Source organism: Styela clava, chromosome 1 (assembly GCF_964204865.1).
Source record: "Styela clava chromosome 1, kaStyClav1.hap1.2, whole genome shotgun sequence".
NCBI lineage: Eukaryota > Metazoa > Chordata > Ascidiacea > Stolidobranchia > Styelidae > Styela > Styela clava.
Window position 1 is genome coordinate 3,706,116 of NC_135250.1, and position 19,493 is coordinate 3,725,608.

Sequence of the window (19,493 nt, forward strand, 5' to 3'; positions counted from 1 at the left end):
TTACATTGGGTTGATATTTAGTAACTTTCAAAGAAATACACGAACTACTGGTTTCATCTTTCGGGCGCTTCCTGTTACGAAACTTAATAAAGCTCATAACTGAGATACACATCATAGGCTTATATAGATGAAAACAGAGAGAGTAATGCAGTTGCAAAGTTTTTAGGACGCAAAAAATTTCGGGAATGGCAACCTGAGCACGCAATAGTTCGGTTTCTGCACGTCTCTCTTGTATTGCCTTCCCTAATCTCTTATGTTTATTCGAAATCAATTTATGACAGTACGGCAGCAAGTAACTCTAACCAACATGAGTTGTTCAACTTCATAAATCAAGCAGAAATAAAGAAAAAGGGTGGCACAGACGAACTATATATATAACGTAAGAATATAGCCAAATGAGTGCTGCGCTCTTTTCTACGAGAACTCACTCGGTTGTTATCTCATAATATATTTCTTTGATGCCAAACGTCATGGAAGGACAAAAAGAGTTTTAAATAAATAACGGATTGTTAACAAAGATTGGGTAATTCAGATTCTTGAAACTTTTATCCGAATAAGATTAATCACGTTTCCGTGGCCTCGTTCACGTGCCGAATAAATGGGCTCGGGTGCCAAGTTTGGCACGCGTCCCAGGGGTTGCCCCCCCCCCCTGACATAGGGTAACCCCAATACAAAACTCAGGTCGTTCGGAACATATTACAGACTTTAGATCGGTGGTTCTTAAAACGCGGCCCGCGGGCCAATTAAAGCCCGCTTAACGATTTAATGTGGCCCGCCGAACCTAAGTGATATAGTTTAAATACTTTATCATTTTTTTTACGTTTCGAATATCGCCAATCGTTACGTCAATATCACAGTTCACGCACGAGTATATATGTAACAATTTAATCATACTGGTATCTTAATTATATATACCGGTATCGACGACCCCTTGCTGCCCGCAAATATCCTTCCGCTTCTAATTTTGGCCCAGGTCAATAAACTTTGGAAACCACTGCTACAGAGAAAATAGCAAACATAACTTTTGTGCACAGCTTTCTTACGTCTGTACAGCACGGACGCATGTTGACCAAAACATCAGAAGCCAGGTTACTTGGAACATATTCTAGATCAGTGGTTATCAGCGTTCCATGGCTCGTGTCCCCCTTCCGGAGGGTTTTAGCAGGCATGGCCCACATGTTTGTAATTCCAGTGGTATTTATAAAGTTACTTTGATTAGTAGATTCCAAATCCCGTTAATAAGCAATGAAACTATGGGAGAAACGGGGAGTTTTTTTCGTGTAAAGTGAAATGTAAAATCAGTTTTGCGCCCATAGCATTGTAGACCCTTTGGGGTCCCCGGGCCGCCATATGGGAACCGCTGTTTTAGAGAGAACATAAATAATTTTGCAAAGTATCATCGATTACAGAAACTTTGGGAAAAATCATACACAAAAAGAACGTAAAATATGCAATTAGGAAATTAACTTTATTTTCGTAGAATCAAAAAGAAGTTTGAAAACAGAAAAAAAAAGTTTAAATATTCAATTGCGGAATAAATTTTCTTCATTTCCGTAGAATTAATAATAAATTTATGGATTTCGAATTTTGTAGTCGCTCTGTTTACAGAATGTTTTTACGGATGTTTTTTTGAGATTCCTCAATTCGAATATTATAATCCAATACAATTTGAAAATTTTTCCAAAAATGAAAAAATAAAAGTTTGACGATACTCATCATTGGCCAGGGGTCGGCAAGAGGTTTGGATCTGGGGCAAAACATTTTGCCAAATCTAGATTGACAGGCCATGTTAGTGTGACGTAAAAGTTACATTTTATGAACAATATTTACAGTGTTACAAAAGCAAAGGTGGAAAACAAGCCTTGTGCAAAAACTAAATTTAATCGCAATCACATCAAATTCATAAAACATCAAAATTTGGTTTTAGTTGGGTTGTGGCAGCATCAGGCGGGCTAGATTGAATTACCCAACATACCGGATGTGTCAGTTGTGGCCCCGCAACAACGGCTCTATTATTTGTGTTGAATGCTAATATAAAAGAGACACCCTTGTCGGCTGTTTAAAATAACACGGATCAAAGTGAAGTCGTTTTAATATTATCTATTTTGCTTGTAGACTGACGCTGCCTCGACGTCGTTTTTATTTTGATGACTTTACTAAACGGATTACAAATCGTTCAAGATCGCGATGACCGTACCAAGCGAGGCGCTCCAGAAGTGTGTGTACCGATATGAAGGTAACTAATTTTGTTCGCCTATTTTACATCAAGTTGTGTAAAAGGAGTGAAACCTATGGGAAGAAGGTATGTCCACTTGGCTAACACAGACAGTCCCCGAACTCGTAATAGAACTAAAATAGGGAACATCGGAATAAAATTATGGCCATAGAGTTCCCTAAAATCAATGAGAGGAACCCCAGCGGTCCCAAACTTTTTGTTCGTGTGGCGCGAAATTACCAGGGAAAACACTCACGGCACACTCACGCACACTCCTCTTCCTCATCTCTACCTGATTTTTCTTCCGAATAATAAAAAAATCACTCATGCTTTCTAAACTTGGCTCCGCAGATAAAGAAACTGCAGCTCGCAAAATTGCAGCAACAACAATAGCGGCAGACACTACGTAACTGAAATTAAACGACATAGAAAGGCAAATATTTTTTTTGACCCATACAAAGCATTTAAAATAAGAAACAATAAAACATTTATATTAAATGTCATTAGTGCGCTGCAGCGCCACCTTTTTTAGGGACCGCTGTTCTAACCCAACGTTTCCTGAAAGAGGAGAAAATCTTCCCCAGATAGAATTTAAAATTCTTGAAAACTTACTTCGTATTTGTGTGTAGTATTACTAATAGTTTTACTGACTTGGAACTATTGTAATATATATGGGTGTTAAAAAAATAACACAAAATTTGATATTCAAGAGTTAAACGTAACGCAAATTTTTCGTCATTGCAACAAATCACGTCACAGATAGAATCTCCAATTAAACCAGGATTGGGCAATGTTTTTTAAACAGGGGCCAAACATTTTGCCCACTTAGACTGGCGGGCCATGTAAGTGTGACGTAAAATGTTACATTTTATGAATAATATTTACAGTGTTACAAAGCAAAGGTGGAAAACAATATGACTTGTGCCAAAACTAAATTTAATCGCAATCTCAACAAATTTCTTGGGCTATTTTAGCTAGAACATCAAAATTTGATTTCAGTTTGATCGTGGCAGCATCAGGCGGGCCAGATTGAATTATCCGAAGGGCCGTATTTGGCCGGCGGGCCATACTTTGCCCATGTCTAAATTAAACTCTTAACTTACATAGAAATTGAATTTATCATACTTGACTTTCAACACACTCAGTTTGGTACTCTCGAAGTATGTGAACCAAGATGGCGGACACCGGAACGTAGTATGTGTACCAGGTTAGGGTCAGGCCAACGCTTTATTCCAAATTTTCTTATTTTAGTTCTATTACGAGTTTGGGGACTAGCCAAGTGACTCCCGTAGTATTTGTACCTAAAATTATGGCTTAACCGTAACCTGTTACACATACTTCGTTCCGGTGTCCGCCATCTTGTTGCACATACTACGGAAGTACCAAAACAAGATAGCAGTGTTTAAATATATGGCATCAAAAACTAAAAAAAAAAAAATCAATACACAGAAATAGAGTGTTCCCCTTTGAGATACAATGACCCATAGTACACGTACTATGTTCAGGTGTCCGCCATCTTGTTGCACAAACTACGGGAGCGCCCTTGTTTTTCAGAAAATTTATTATTGTTCTTATTGATATTACAGGTAAATAATTACGAAACTCTAATTTTTAATTTGCCTTGTCAATCCCGAATCAGCAAAATGCAAAAAGTGTTTTTGTTTTCTCTCATTGTAGCAGCAATATGGCAAGGTGAGTGTGGGAATAGGAATATGATTTACGTATTTATCTAGGGGGAGAGGAATGCAGATGAGACGGCCTAATCATATGGCGAACCACGACCTCTCGTCCGGTTACCAGTCCATGTCGGGTATGGAATTAGTTGGCCAGGTATTTGTTTTCGGAATCATGGACCTAATGGTGGAGGAAGCCGCAACCGACCAGCGGTTACGTGAACCGTTTTCGTTTTTATGTTTTATCCATGGAAAAATGGAGAGACTGAAAAAATTGATGTACTTTTCATGTTTGTTTGTGTTTGCTTTTTTCGTAAGCTTCTTTCGTTCACACTTTCATTGTCAACGATGTATAAATACGTCATTTGGCACATACCGTTCCGTGCTATTGACGTATCTATACGTCATTAAAAAAGAAGACAAAGGGAAAATATAGAAGAAGTTCAGGTTCGGGTATTCGCGGCCGTTTTTTCTCTCTTTCCTCTCTGTTGTTACGAATGTGGTTCAATGCCATTGACGTATCTATACGTCATTAAAAAAGAAGACAAAGGGAAAATATAGAAGAAGTTCAGGTTCGGGTATTCGCGGCCGTTTTTTCTCCCTTTTCTCTCTGTTGTTACGAATGTGGTTCAGTGCCATTGACGTATCTATACGTCATTAAAAAAGAAGACAAAGGGAAAATATAGAAGAAGTTCAGGTTCGGGTATTCGCGGCCGTTTTTTTTCCTCTTTTCTCTCTCTTGTTACGAATGTAGGAGAAGGTATGACGTAATTCAATGAATCGCATCATTCCAATTTTACTGCGATGGTAGTAGCGTCCCAAACTATCAACTTATTTAGCATGGCTAGTGTACATATTGACCGTAGATAATGGGGGAAATTTTTTCGAGACCGATTGACGTTATCACACCTGGTTTCCACCACCGACGAAATGATTGAAGTAGATACGATGCTACTTTGGAATTCGGTTTTAGCGTTTGTCTGAAGAAGCCCAGGTTTAAAAATCGGCGCTCCCGAAGTATGTGCACCAATATGACGCACAACCTGAACCCTAACCTGGTACACACTATGTTGTGCGCCCTCTTGTTGCACATACTTCGGGAGTACGAAAAAATTTAGTGCTGTCTTTAAATTTAATTTTTTTTAGTTTGTTTTTTAAGTTCTGTTCATGATAAAATGATACGACTGAAAAAACTGTTGTTATTTTTAAATTTGCTACTTTGGTATGCGATATTAGCATTTGTCTGAAAGTGTGAAATACTTTAATGCTAGAAGGCACAGTATGAACAGTACGGTCTATACCGGTCGCGCCGATGAAATTGGTATTGTTCTTTTAAATGTTATCATTTTTATTTATACCCAATTTTCTATGAATTCTATGAGATCTAGTATTTCATAAAAATTCCGATATATATTTTTTCCATGGGAGCACGTTTTTATTCAGCCGTTTCCGATGCGACGCGTCGCTTCTCGAAACTCGGAGATTAATTGATACCGGTAGGTACAGTAATCCGTAATTTATTTTTGCACACACCGAAAATACGAAAGTATACAAACAGTAAGGTAAAATAAAAAAAACAATGTATTTCGGCGTGTAGGGTGACGCAATAAACCAGTCATGGTTATTAAGCAGCGTCACCTTTGAGGGAGTCCAATAGAATTATAAAAAAAAGGAAAAGAAGCTGAATAATAGCGACGCTCATGGTGATTCGAGAGACGACTCCAGGCACCACTGGCCACCTCGGTACGGTACGAAAAGTACTTTGTTTTGGATTTCGTGACCATATATCTGCGCATCACATTCTTGTTATGACTAATTTATGACATATGCGAAAATGGCTATTCAATGCCAACTAGAAGTACTCAACGGCGTTTAGTGAACTAGGGCCCGATAGTACGGTAAGAAAAATACTTTCTATTGTACTTCGTGTCCTGATATCTGAACATCGCTCTCTTGATTTGAATGAGCTAATACAAATTGGCATATATTTCATATTTGCTCCCTTTTTAGGTCTGGCGTTAACTTGTTATGAATGTACCAACTGCCTTACGGTTAGTTCTTCTGACGAGAAAAACTGCACTGACATCGCAGGGCAGACAACAATGTGCATCAAATCCGTTGGACCCGCAGCGTGTAAGTGCATTTCAAGAAAGATATAAGTATATATAAGGTGTCCGTCAGGCCCGCGGCCAAATCTGGCCCGCTAGGTAGTTCAATCTGGCCCGCCCGATGCTGACGCACTCGAACCACATAGAAGTTTTGGTACTCCCGTAGTATGTGACCAAGATGACAAACACCGGAACGTAGTATGTGTACCAGGTTAGGTTTAGGCCATAATTTTAGGTACAAATACTACGGGAGTCACTTGGCTAGTATCTGAACTCGTAATATAACTAAAATAAGTGAAATTGAAATAAAATTATGGCCTAACCCTAACCTGGTACACATACTACGTTCCGGTGTCCGCCATTTTGATTTGCATACTATAGAAGCACCGAAAAAAACATTACACGCCATTTATGGATGCAAATTCAAAGAATTGTTTCTGTTAAACACGAAAAGTGTCGAGTATTTGCTACGTGCTTTGGAGGAAAAGTCATTCAACAACGCAAATATAGTTGTATGAATGTTGGTAGAATTCCCTTAGCACGATAAATGGCAGAGACTATTTCAATATTTTCACGCAAAATTAATGATATTTTTAGCACTCCAGGAGTTTGTGTTATCAATATGGAGGTAAATATTTTGTTCGCCTACATCACATCAAGTTGTGTAAGGGACTAAAACTTATGGGTAGGGGGTATATTCACTTGGCTAACACAAACACTCGCTGAACTCGAGATAAAACTAAAGTAAGGAAAATGAGGAATAAAATTATGGCCTGACCTGGTACACATACTACGGGAGTACCGATATTTGTGTCCAAAACAGTCTTTTCCAAGATAAAACCACCCTTTTATATGAACTTGTAATACTTTACTTCAGATCTATGCAACGGGGCAGGAGTCGTCAGCTTTAGCGTTATTATGGGAACTCTTATTGCTGGAATCTTGGCAAAAATACTGATGTAACTCAGAAGAATTATTTTCATGAATTCAATTTCACTTTATTTATAATATATATAAACTTTTGTGAGATGTGTGTAAAGTATATATTTTGGATACCTTTCGACAAGGGCTTATATCAGGAGTATGCAACCTGTGGCTCGCGGATCAAATGGGAGCCACAAGGAAAAATTGTGCGGAGAAGTACTAATTTCAAATGGTGTTCGCCCCGCGAAACGATTTTTTAATTCAGTTTAACATATGAATCCAGTTTAGTCTAATTGTATCTGGCCTTCGAGCACTTTTTATTGTATTGAGTATAATATAAAATAGGAAATCAGACCAAAGTATGAAAATTTGCCTTATTTCAAAAACAAGAGAGCTATGCTCAAATATATGGACACGTAGCGCCACCCATTGGGAATAATTTTGATGACGTCATAGCGAAAAAAAAGCAATAGCCTTCTGGAAAAAATTTTTATCTTCAACCACTGAAAATTTCAAAGCAATTGGTCCAGTATTCGAAGAGAAAAGCGATTTCTTCAAAACGTGTCAAAGAACAAGGACACTAAGAACAACAACAACATAATATTGAAACGATCGCTATGTCCACTACGTGTCCAACAAGTATCGCCTTGCATATTATTGGCAGCTTGTCCGGTCCTTGTTCAGGTTAAATATGTAAATTAGCTAATAAAATTCACCACAACAGCGTGTTGTTTTTTCATGGATGATTCATGGGTACTCCCGAATTGTGTGTACCAGGTTAGGGTTGGGCCATAATTTTATTCCGATTTCCCTCATTTTAGTTCTATTACGAGTTCGGCGACTGTTTGTGTTAGCCCCCTTCACATAGGTTTCACTCCCTTTACACAACTTGACCTAAAGTAGGCGAACAAAACTCTTAAAGTACTCATTTTATAGTTGTTTGCACTTTTGCTTTATCATCTTTGCCTTATACGCATACGGATCCACCGACACAAAGTACAGAAGAAGGGTAAGTAGTTACTCCCGTCAATAGCAATAGTTTTGTTCGCTCTAGAACATTTGTTATCAACCAGTGGGTCATGGCCCACTGCTGGGCCACAGAAGAATTTTGCGGTGGGCCACAGAATTATTAAATAATGCTAGTTTTGGTTTTATCACCTAATTGTAGTACCAATCATTGGCGATGCTGTTTTCTGCTACTGAATGGTAATTTTTATTCTGGTTAATTAGGGGAAAGAATTCTAGCAGAAAGAACTCTGTGTTTTTCGTGAAGTTTTTCCCCCGCATGAAAAAGATAGTGGGCTACAAAATTTTTGTGCAACAAAAATGGGCCACGATGAAAAAAAGCTTAAAACCACTGCTCTATTATATGTTACAAATGACCTAGTATCTGCTTTTGGGGGAGTTACCTGTATTGAAAGCCGTCTCTCCGTTTTTGACAGACGCGGGAAAGTCGCCAGGGCACATATTCATTACATATCTGTTTATATTTATCCATTCTTTGTAATCTATCCCCATTCAAAATGTATGGATACAGAGGCACCAACCGGACTTTACATTGTTCTAGCAACGAGTTCGGAAACGAAGGTTTTAAAAATGTAGAACGGTTAATGATATCCATTGTTAATTTTATTAAATAGCTCGGATGCTATTAATGTCGAATAGTATTTGTAGAGTGAGTGACTGTGAGTACCGAGATGCGAAGGCAAAGTTGATGAATTCGAATCAGAACATAAATATTTGACTTAACATAAGTTAGACTAGTTAAAAAAGGATTGTTAAAATACCTTTTGCCCACGGCCCGCAATTAGTTGGCTACTGTCTTAAAATAAACTATAACAGCCATAGTTCTTATTACAAAGCCGTATAATTAATACGAAGTGCACTTATGAATCGTTTTGTCAAAGTCAATTTATTTCAGATTTTCAATCTTGAGAATGTCACTAGAATTCTATTATATTTATTTTCGAAATTTTATCTGAGTCCAATTAACCAACGTTTTTGTCATTTTATCCTGAAGGGGAATACTTTAATATTTGCACTACTTATTTGGTTTCTGCGGGACTAACTTCGTTGTTTTTGTGTCGGTGGATCCGTATGCATATAGTGCAAGAGTAGAGATGAATATCCGATTTTTTTATATTAGTTTTTTGGGCAACTTGGTAATCTGGGGCACAGGTATCGATGCCATATATATGAGCAATGCTATCTTGTTTTTCTAAAAAAAAATTTTTTTTTTTTCGATATCACAGTTATATTATTAGGAAACCCTAAATTCTAATTTGCATCGTCAAATCCAAAATCAGCAAAATGCAAAAATTGTATTTGTTTTCTCTTATTGTAGCAGCAATATGGCACCAAGGTAAATATAAATTTTTCAGTTTTCATGCTACATTCTATCCATGATAAAATGATGAGACTAAAAAAATGAAATTATGGCCCAATCCTAACCTGGTACACATACTAAGGGAGCACCAAATAGAATGTTGTTATTTTTAATTTTGGTTTTTTTAGTATGCTTCTTTCGTTATTTAGAGTTTATCTCGAGCAGTGTTTCGCAGCTTAAGGGTCGCGACCTAAAGTTGGTCTCGAATGATGCCAAATTCAGTGCTCTCGAAGTATTTGTGCCAAGATGGCGCACAACCTGAACATAGTATGTGTACCAGATTAGGGTTGTTCAGATTGTGCGTTATCTGGATACAAATACTTTCGGAGCACTGGATTTGGCATCATCATTTTGATTTATTAAAACCACGTTCTATTTTCCAAACTTAGTGGTGGCAAATAAGGGCGGCTTTCTCACTTTGAAGTAATTTTGGTAATTTTTTGGTTTAGTAAGATAATTTAATTTTTTGGTTATAATAGTATTACAATGGTAGTAGTGAGCACATCCTCAGCACGCGAGGATTTACCAAATTTCTTTTTTAAAAAAATTGGGTTCTTTGAAAAAAGGTTGGGAACCACTGAAAGGTAAAACTATTTTAATACCAGAAGGCCCAGTATGTAACATCTATTGAATTTATTATTTTTTAAATTTTTTTAAATTCGTCAACATGGATACTGTGGAAGACGCGAAACTTTTGTTGCAATATTTTCACTGGTTATGGACAAAGACGGTTCACACCGGTCGCGTAAATGGAATGAAGGAAACAATGCTGTTAAATGTACCCCGCCAAGACGGTTGTAATGATACGCCCTACGCCTTTGTAAGCATCTAATCGTCGAATACGATTGTTGTGATATATTTTTTGTAACAGTATCAAAATTCGAGGGAAAAGGAGATGAATTATAATCTTATATATTGAGGTCATATTATTCTCGATCCATTCCAAAAAAGATACCCATAAATTGCAAGTATTCGATCCGATTCTGAAATGATCAAGTATTCAAAAATGCCCAGCCATAGTAGATGCTAACCCAAGGACTGCAGGGTTGTGAACTGAATTTCATGGTAATGTTTTTATGAGATCAAACCAAAGTGGCACCACAGTCGGTATTGTGCTTTAAATGTTCAGCGTTGAAGATGTATTTTTTGCTAAAATGCTATTACTTTCATTTGTTCCTAAATTTTCTATCAATTCTTTTAGATCTGGTATTTTATCAAAAATGTCGCTATATAGTTATTTTTCGTGGACACAGATTTTAATCCGCCAAGCGTGACGACAGTTTCCGATGTGACACGCTACTTCGCAGAACTCGGAGATTAATTGATACCAATAGGGGCGCATGTTCACTGAACGCCGTAAGTACTTCTTGTTGGTGCGGCACAATGCTACATGCAAATTTTTGCGTATTCCTAACCCCCACCCAAAAACGCTATTCAAAAATTAAGTCAATACGGCGTCACAATCACGTCATAGAGCTTACCAAAGAAAAGTTGCGGTCGCCCGAAATGGCATCTCCGGCAACGACCTCTTTCATATAGGGAACGTTATGCCTAGAAAACGAGAAAAATAGCTTACTTGATTCCGGGGGATTGTCTGCGCGTTTTAGACGACACTCCGTATACTTTAACGGGCTTTATTTTGTCACTGTGACGTTGTAGTGACGTAATTTTTGGATGATGAAGTCAAGTGGGGGTTAGAAATGACATATGCAAAAATAGCTATGTAATGCCAACTAGAAGTACTCGACGGCGTTTAGGGAACTAGGCCCCCGGTAGTACGATACAAAAAGTACTTTCTTTTGGATTTCGTGTCCATATATCTGAGCATCACTTTCTTGATATGAATGAGCTAATATCAATTGGCATATATTTTACACATACTCTCTTTTTAGGACTGGCGTTAACTTGTTATGAATGTACCAACTGCAATTCGGTTAGTTCTTCTGACGTGAAAACTTGCCCCGACTCCAATGGGCTGACAACAATGTGCATCACGGCCTCCGGAAACGTATTGGGTAAGTGCTTCTAAAGAAGGAAATAACTATAATTAGGAAAAATATGAATCGTAGTTAAGTTCCGGATATTAAAACATTTGAACTCTAAACTCGGATTCAAACTTGTTTAGGAACTTTTACTCAACAGTGGTAGATATATGGAGTGTCCATAAAGTCTTGAGATTTTTTTTTAAATTGAAAAAGGAATTCAATAATAACATATACTGTTATGGCCCTCACAGGTGTATTAAAAGAAATGAAAATACTTGAACAATTACTGATTAAAAAAAAATGGTTATGGTATATTGATAACTTACTTCATTAAAAAATTGAAATTGTAAAGAACTTTGTGGACATCCTATATGATCAGGGAAAATACGGATCGTTATTTTGATTCCGCATTTAAAAAATTTTGACTCCAAATTCGGAATCAAACTCAGGTGTCGCTGTAAGTGTAGAGAATCATTGAATCCCTAAAAATGCTTATTAATTCTACGTTTTTTATTACAGTGTGTTCATTTTATTCACTAATTACTTATCGATCTTAATCGTGAAGTATGTTGATGGGTATTTGTCTGTTTGTTTGTCTGTCTGTCTGTCTGTCTGTCTGTCTGTCTGTCTGTCTGTCTGTCTGTTAGAAACAGGCGATATCTCACGAAAGCGAGGTCGAAGCGGCATGTGCATTCATCATATATCGGACTAGAAGCCTATTGATTTTGGATGAATTATATCGTATAATTAGCTAGTTTTTAATTAATTAGTGATGAGACACGCGGTGTCGCTATTGAATCAAAGCGAAGGATACACGCCGCTAGATCGATAAGTCGGCGGTCTCTGATCGCTATCTCGTTTTATTTATTATTTACATTCACAGGCATCACTACAGCATCGCGTGGATGCGGATTCGGATCGTTTCCAACATGCAGTTCGTCCACTTTTTTCGGGATTACTGGAACCGTTTGCTACTGTGACACGGGTACGTACAATGTTGGGTACAGGATTCTCAAACTATGGGTTAGGTTGAGTCACGAAGTTTATTTAAAGCTCACTGAGACTCGTACCTGCGAACCCGCGGAAGTTAGTCAAAGGTTCTAAAGCAGGGGTGGGCAGAGGTTTGGACCAGGGGCACAAAATTTCGCCGAATCAGTCTGGCGGGTCATGTAAATGTGACGTAAAAGGTTAAATTTTATGAACAATATTTACGGTGTCACAAGAGGAAAAGTGGAAAATATTCTTAACAAAATCCTCGAGTTATTTTTTTTTAGATAAAACATCAAAATTTGGTTTTAGCTTGGTTGGGGCCGTACCAGGCGGGCCAGATTGATTTACCCAGCAGGTCCGATCTGGTCGATGAACCGTAGTTTGCCAATATCAATTTTATAGCAATTGTATATCTTAACACTAATCACGATGCGCCAACTCCCTAACCGGGCAAGTTTCAGTATATTTCCCCGCAAAATTATTTTCGTTACTGGCCTTTTCTAGCCCAAACTGCTATTTTACAATTACTTGCAATGCCTTTCTCCAGATCTCTGCAACGGGGGTGATGTCAACGGGGCTGAAGCCGTCAAAATCAGCGTCACAATGGGAACTCTCATTGCTGGAATCTTGGCAAAAATACTGATGACCTGAAGAAATATTATGATGAATTCAATTTTTATTCTATTTTTAATATATATAAAATTTTGTGAGATGTATGTAACGTATATTTTTCCTGGATACTTTTAGACAAGGTATTTAATCAGGAGCGTGCAACCTGTGGCCCGCGGGCCAAATGGGACCAAAAAGGAAAAGTTGTGCTAGAAGTGCCGATTTTAAATGGTGTTCGGCCCGCGAAACGTGTTTTTAATCCAGTTTAACATAAAAATCCAATATAGTCTAATTGTATCTGGCCTTCGAGTACTTTTTATTGTATTGAGTATAATATAAAATAGGAAATCAGACCAAAGTATAAAAATTTACCTTATTACAAAAACAAGTATCGCCTTGTATATTACTGGCAGCTTGTCCGGGCCTTGTTCAGGTCGAATATGTGAATTAGCTAATAAAATTCACCACAACGGTGTGTTATTTTTTCATGGATGATTCATGGGTACTCCCGAATTGTGTGTACCAGGTTAGGGTTGGGCCATAATTTTATTCCGATTTCCCTCATTTTAGTTCTATTACGAGTTCGACGACTGTTTGTGTTAGCCCCCTTCACATAGGTTTCACTCCCTTTACACAACTTGACTTAAAGTAGGCGAACAAAATTATTTACCTCCATATTGGTACACACACTGCTGGAGCGCCGATTCAAAAGCAACATTAAGACAAATACATACAGAAATACATTTGTGTTAGTTTGCAGCAAGACTCTTGAATCACTTAGGATGTTCATCTTCACTCTTGCTACAGCATCCTTGCATTATATGGGCCAATCCATCAATTTTTTAAAAAGTGTAGTGAAGGTAATTTTTTTTTATTTTTAATATCAAAAGACATTGGAATTTTATTGGACTGCATTCATTTCATCGAACAATTTAAAATTTCACCCGGGTTTTTGATGGTTTTTAAAAAATTGCCTGAAATGTAGAAATTTTGGTATCATTGACATATTTTGTGATGATTCCTGACACAAAGTGTTTGATTGTGTGGTACAGTTATTTCATATGGAATGACGCACTGGATTTAAGTTAATAAAGTTTAAATGTTTGCAGTGCTGTAGAACAATTCTTCACCCATTTAACGATTTATTACCAGAATTTTAAGAGATGATAGATGCCGCTATTCCGAAGTGGAAAAATGTCCTGTAGTGTCACATACAATATGCACATTATTGACATGGATTTACAGTGTTACATTAAGTAACTTGAGCAACACATAGAGGGGTAGTTCAGCTACTGCACCAGAAAATATTATGGGCTCCTACTGTACCATCGCAAAAATTTACAGCACAACACAACGTTAGTGCATGGTGGATTTGCCGTCCTGTAGTGTCACGCTATATTTTACTATATTTATTTTCATCTACTAAGTAAGGTTGGGTGTAACTTTTGTGCAATTTTTTACATATTCAATAAAGCAACTGATTGGACAATGAAACAAAACATGTAGCTGAAAATGTGAAAATATATTGAATTTAACAACATGCAAAATTTCTGGAATTGTCCCATAGTGTCACTTGGAATAGCCCATATGCATAGGGATCCACCAGCACAAAAGCTTAGAAGAAGGATAAGTAGTTATTCTCGCAGAAATCAAATCGATAGTAAAAGTTAAGTTCTATCTAGACCAGTGGTTCTTGAACTTTCTAGGCCTCACTCTTATTTCAGAATTTTTCAAGTCCCGCGCCCACCTAAAAAACTAGCTAACAATAAGCTACAAATACCAACTAGTGAGGCAAAATTATGTTTATTCAAAAAACACGTTAAAATTCCGTGGATGGAACGTAAATAATGAAATAAATGAGAAGTTTTAAACAAATAAGGCGAGCAAGAACAAATCTAACAAATATTTTTTTTGGCGTCACGCCCCCTTTGTGAGGCGCGCCCCACCGTTTAAGAACCACTGCTCTAAGTCTAGAACATGTTCCAAATGACCAGGGTTCTGTTTTTGGGTGAGTTACCTGTATTGAAAGCCATCTTATCGTTCTTTACAGAAGCGGAAAATTCGGGGCAAGGCAGGGCACATATTCATTACATATCTGTTTTGATTTAAACTATTCTCCCTTTTATGGAGTCCCAGAAGTATGTGCACCAAGATGGCGCACAACCTGAACATAGAAGGTGTACCAGGTTAAGAATGAAGTTGTGCGCCATCTTAGTGTCACATTATATGCATACGGATCGACCGGCCCAAAAGCATAGAAGACGGATAAGTAGTTAGTCCCGTCGATAGCAATAGTTCTGTTCGCTCTAGATGTCTGAAATATGTTACAAATGGGTTTTGCTTTGGGGGGAGTTACCTTTATTGAGAGCCATTTCTCCGTTTTTGACAGACGTGGAAAAGTCGGGGCAAATCAGGACTCATATTCATTACGCATCTGTTTTGATTTAAACCATTCTTTGTAATCTATCTTTTTTATTTGTGTTACTGTGCAGCAAGACTCTTGAATCATTTATTTTAGAGTTATTTGCACTTTTGCTACAACAATGTCACATTATATGCATACGGATCCAACGGCACGAAAGATTAGAAAAAGGATAAGTAGTTAGTCTCGTCGATAGCAATAGTTCTGTTCGCTCAAGAATGCGAAAATATGTTACAAATGGGTTTCGCTTTTGGGGGAGTTACCTGCATTGTGAGCCTTCTCTCCGTTCCGCACGTGGAAAAGACGTGTTTTTATTTAAACTATTTTTTGTAATGTATCTCTATTTAAAATGTTTAGAACACAGAGGGACCGTAATCAACCGCATCATCTTAGAAAAGTGAGATAGTTTAGAAAAAAAGGTTCTTTAAAAATGTAGATTGGCTGTTGAAATATATTGTTAATTTTATTATATAGCTTGTATGCTTCTTAATGTTGAATAGAATTCATACAGTGACGGACTGCAAGTACTCTGAGGCGAAAGCAAGGACGAAGAATTCAGATTGGAAGTTGAATGTTTGATTTTAAGTAGGTTGGAGAAATTTGAAAAAAGGGTACCAAGTATGTGTACCAGGTTGGGGTTAGGCCATAATTTGATTCCGAATTTCCCTATTTTTGCGCCGAAAAAAGATTGTTGTAACAATTGTTGTATACTGTTTGTCTAAGGAAGTATGATTTTGGTCAGACGAAACATTACAAAAATACATTTGTGTTAGTGTGCAGCAGGACTCATGAATTGCATACTCTTGTATTATGCAGTGTTTTTTTCAGCAAACTCAGTAATCTGAGGCACCGGTATCGATACCACATATTTGATCATTGCAATCTTGTTTTTCTAAAAAATATTTTCTTGTGTTGTTACAGATATATCATTACAATACTTTAATTTCTAATTTTCTTCGACAACCACGAATCAACAGAATGCAAAAATTGTTTTTGTATTCTCTCATTGTAGCAGCAATATGGCACCAAGGTAAGTGCCATAAACACAAATAGGGGAAAATCTTTCATTTTTATGCAACGTTCTATCAATAGTAAAATGATAAGAATAAAAGCATTGATATGATTTTTATGTTTATTTGCGTTTTATTTTTCTATACGCTTCTTTCGTTGACGTAGGATAGTTTGCGATCTTACCGTTTGTCTGAGGGTATAAAATACTTGGGTGCTCCCGAAGTATGTAAACCAACATGGCGGACACCGGAATATAGTATGTGTACCAGGTTAGAGTTAGGTCATAATTTCAGGTAAAAATACTACGGGAGTCATTTGGCTAGTCCCGAACCCGTAATGTAACTAAAATAGGGACAATTAGAATAAAATTATGGCCTAACCCTAACCTGGTACACATACTACGCTCCGGTGTCCACCGTCTTTGGTCACATACTTCGTGAGTACGAATACTTCAATACTAGAAGAGCCAGTATGAAAAATCTAGCGCATTTTTCGTATTTTAATTTGTTTTTCCAATTTTTTTTCTTTTTCTGTCCATGATAAAATGATAAGACTGAAGAAACTGATGTTATTTTCAAATTTGCTACTTTTGTATGCGACAATAGCATTTGTTTGAAGGTGTAGAATATTTTTACGCTAGAAGCCCCATTATAAAACACTATTGCATTTAATATATTTCAAATTTTTGTTAAAATTCGTTTCCATAGATGCCATGAACGACGCGAAACTTTTATCCCGCTTCTTTAAAACTATCATTCCAACCCGTTAGGGGAAAAAAAGTTCAATACCTGTCGCGCCGATGAAAAATATAGAATTACGTTGATGTATCGACACGCTCTACGTCTTTGCGGGTACCTCGAATACGTTTGTCGGCTTTCAATTTTTTAACAGTAGTCAAATTCGAGAGAAAGGAATAGACATCGGGAACCCAATTCTGGTAACAGCACCCACACGCTTTTCTTGTCATAATTCGTTTTTTTTAACAGTAGCTGAATTCGAGAGAAAGGGATAGACATCGGAATTTAAAAAATGTTCGAAAATAACTTGTTTTGAGAATTCTGTAACGGTAATAAGCTAGGGTAGGTAAATGTAAAAAGGCTTGCATAAAAATGACAAAAAGTTCCTCAAGTCTCTGATACCACAATTGGTGCGACTTTGGTGTGCGATTGAGATCACGGTAACAAGTGAGATCGCATACCAAAGCGGCACCCAATATTTTATATCTATACTATATCTGGTGCTCCCGAAGTGTTCGTACCAAAATGGCGCACAACCTCAACATAGTATGGGTACTAGGTTAGGGTTGTTTAGGTTGTGCGCCATCTTGGTACGAATACTTTCGGAGCACCCTATATCTTTCTATATTTTTTAGGATTGGCGTTAATTTGTTATGATTGTCTCATCTGCAACTCGGTTAGTTCTTCTGACGTTTCTGAAGTTTGTCCCGACATCTCAGGGCTGAAAACAATGTGCATCAGTGTAGAGGGAACCGTATTGGGTGAGTGCTTTACAGGAAAAATATAAGTTTCATCAATGGAAAATAATAATTGTATTTTGGTTACGAATTTAAAAAATTACATATTTTATTAATTACGTATCTTCCAAGTAATCACTTATTAGAAAATGCTTATTAATTCTACGTTTTCCATAACAGTGTGTTCATTTTATTTGATATTTATATTTACAGGCATTGGCACAACAGCGCGGGGTTGTGGATACGGAACGTCAGAAACATGCAGTACGTCTTCCATTTTCGGGGTTACCGGAACCGTTTGCTACTGTGCCACAGGTACGTACAATGTTGGGGTCCCAGGATGTATGCGCCCACAAATACTTCTAGTCGGCGTAGCATGATGATTTTTGGATATAATATTCCTAACTCACGCCTGACTTCGTCGTTCAAAAATTACGTCACTACGACTATACGTCACTATAGAGCTTGCCAACCTATACCTACGATCGTCCGAAATGGCATCTGTGCCGACTATAATGAATCACTAACGCCAGCGATTTCTCTTTTTTGATAACTTGTTGAACCACGCCAACTAGAAGTACTTGTGAGTGCATATTCCGGGAGACCCCAATGTACAAGCTCCCCAAACCACGAGTTAGGTCTCCCAAGTCTTATACGACCAGCGGTTACATAATCCCCATACTACGACGAGGAACTAAGCAATTCTTTCGTATAAGATAATATACATGGGCTGGTTTGAATTTGCGAATCAACGCAGGGTAATCAGACGTGCAAAAGAAATTGTGTATCATAAGGCTTAGCACGGTGAGCCAAGGACAGAGCCGTGAATATTTTTATATTCACTCGACGAACTAATGATGCTTGTGTCTAATACACGCTCTTTCTAGGTAAAACCTCTATTTTAAATGAACTTGTAATGTTTTTCTTCAGATCTCTGTAACGGGGATGGAGTCAACGGGGCTGGAGTCACCGAGGCTGCAGTCAACGGGGATGGAGTCAACGGGGCTGAAGCCCTCAAAATCAGCGTCATGATGGGAACTCTCATCGCCGGAATCTTGGCAAAAATACTGATGTAACTCAGAAGAGATTTTTTAATGAATTCAATTTTTATTTTATTCATTTTCGTCAGAAGTGTGTAAAGTATACATTTCTGGATACTTTTCGAGAAGTGCACAAATTATAAGTGTCATCTCAAATATGTTGAATATTTTCTCGAGTGTAATATAAAAGAGGAAATCAGGTCAAGGAAAATTATGGAAATTGGCATTATTTTAAAACAAGCATCGCCTTGCATATTAATGACAGCTTGTCCCGGGCCTTGTTCAGGTCGAAAACGTAAATTAGCTAATAAAATTCATCACAACAGTGTGTTCTTTTTTCATGAATGATTCAGGGGTCTTCCCGAAGTGTCTGTACCAAGTCAGGGTTAGGCTATATTTTTCTTATCTTAGTTCTATTGCAAGTTCGGCGACTGTCTGTGTTAGCCAAATGAATATACCACCTGCGAATAGGTTTCATTCCCTTCACACAACTTGATGTGAAGTAGGCGAACAAAATTAGTTACCTCCATATTGGTACACACACTTCTGGAACAACGATTCAAGAGCAACATTAAGACAAATATATACAGAAAATACATTTGTGTTAGTTTGCAGCAAGACTCTTGAATCACTTCAGATAGTTATTTTTATTTTTG

General features: G+C 37.5%; 3 protein-coding genes across 3 annotated transcripts in view; 2 read left to right on the plus strand and 1 right to left on the minus strand.

Moving 5' to 3' along the window:
- The window catches only part of LOC120348399 (uncharacterized), a 115,376-nt gene that overhangs the window by 27,018 nt on the left and 68,865 nt on the right, over positions 1-19,493 (minus strand). The window lies entirely within an intron of this gene.
- Positions 9,171-13,345, plus strand: LOC120348401 (uncharacterized). Its single transcript, XM_039418512.2, has 4 exons — positions 9,171-9,282; positions 11,199-11,321; positions 12,175-12,276; positions 12,829-13,345. The coding sequence occupies exons 1-4, from the start codon at positions 9,231-9,233 to the stop codon at positions 12,930-12,932; spliced, it is 381 nt and encodes a 126-aa protein (XP_039274446.2). The 5' UTR covers positions 9,171-9,230; the 3' UTR covers positions 12,933-13,345.
- Positions 16,234-19,162, plus strand: LOC120348371 (uncharacterized). Its single transcript, XM_039418487.2, has 4 exons — positions 16,234-16,342; positions 17,696-17,821; positions 18,011-18,112; positions 18,728-19,162. The coding sequence occupies exons 1-4, from the start codon at positions 16,291-16,293 to the stop codon at positions 18,871-18,873; spliced, it is 426 nt and encodes a 141-aa protein (XP_039274421.1). The 5' UTR covers positions 16,234-16,290; the 3' UTR covers positions 18,874-19,162.

Excerpts from the sequence above, each read along its gene's own strand:
- LOC120348401 (XM_039418512.2), top strand. The coding sequence starts at position 9,231 with ATGCAAAAATTGTATTTGTTTTCTCTTATTGTAGCAGCAATATGGCAC. Across the intron at positions 11,322-12,174 it reads GGCCTCCGGAAACGTATTGG|GCATCACTACAGCATCGCGT; the intron begins GTAAGTGCTTCT and ends TTACATTCACAG. Across the intron at positions 12,277-12,828 it reads CGTTTGCTACTGTGACACGG|ATCTCTGCAACGGGGGTGAT; the intron begins GTACGTACAATG and ends GCCTTTCTCCAG.
- LOC120348371 (XM_039418487.2), top strand. The coding sequence starts at position 16,291 with ATGCAAAAATTGTTTTTGTATTCTCTCATTGTAGCAGCAATATGGCAC. Across the intron at positions 16,343-17,695 it reads AGCAGCAATATGGCACCAAG|GATTGGCGTTAATTTGTTAT; the intron begins GTAAGTGCCATA and ends TATATTTTTTAG. Across the intron at positions 17,822-18,010 it reads TGTAGAGGGAACCGTATTGG|GCATTGGCACAACAGCGCGG; the intron begins GTGAGTGCTTTA and ends TTATATTTACAG.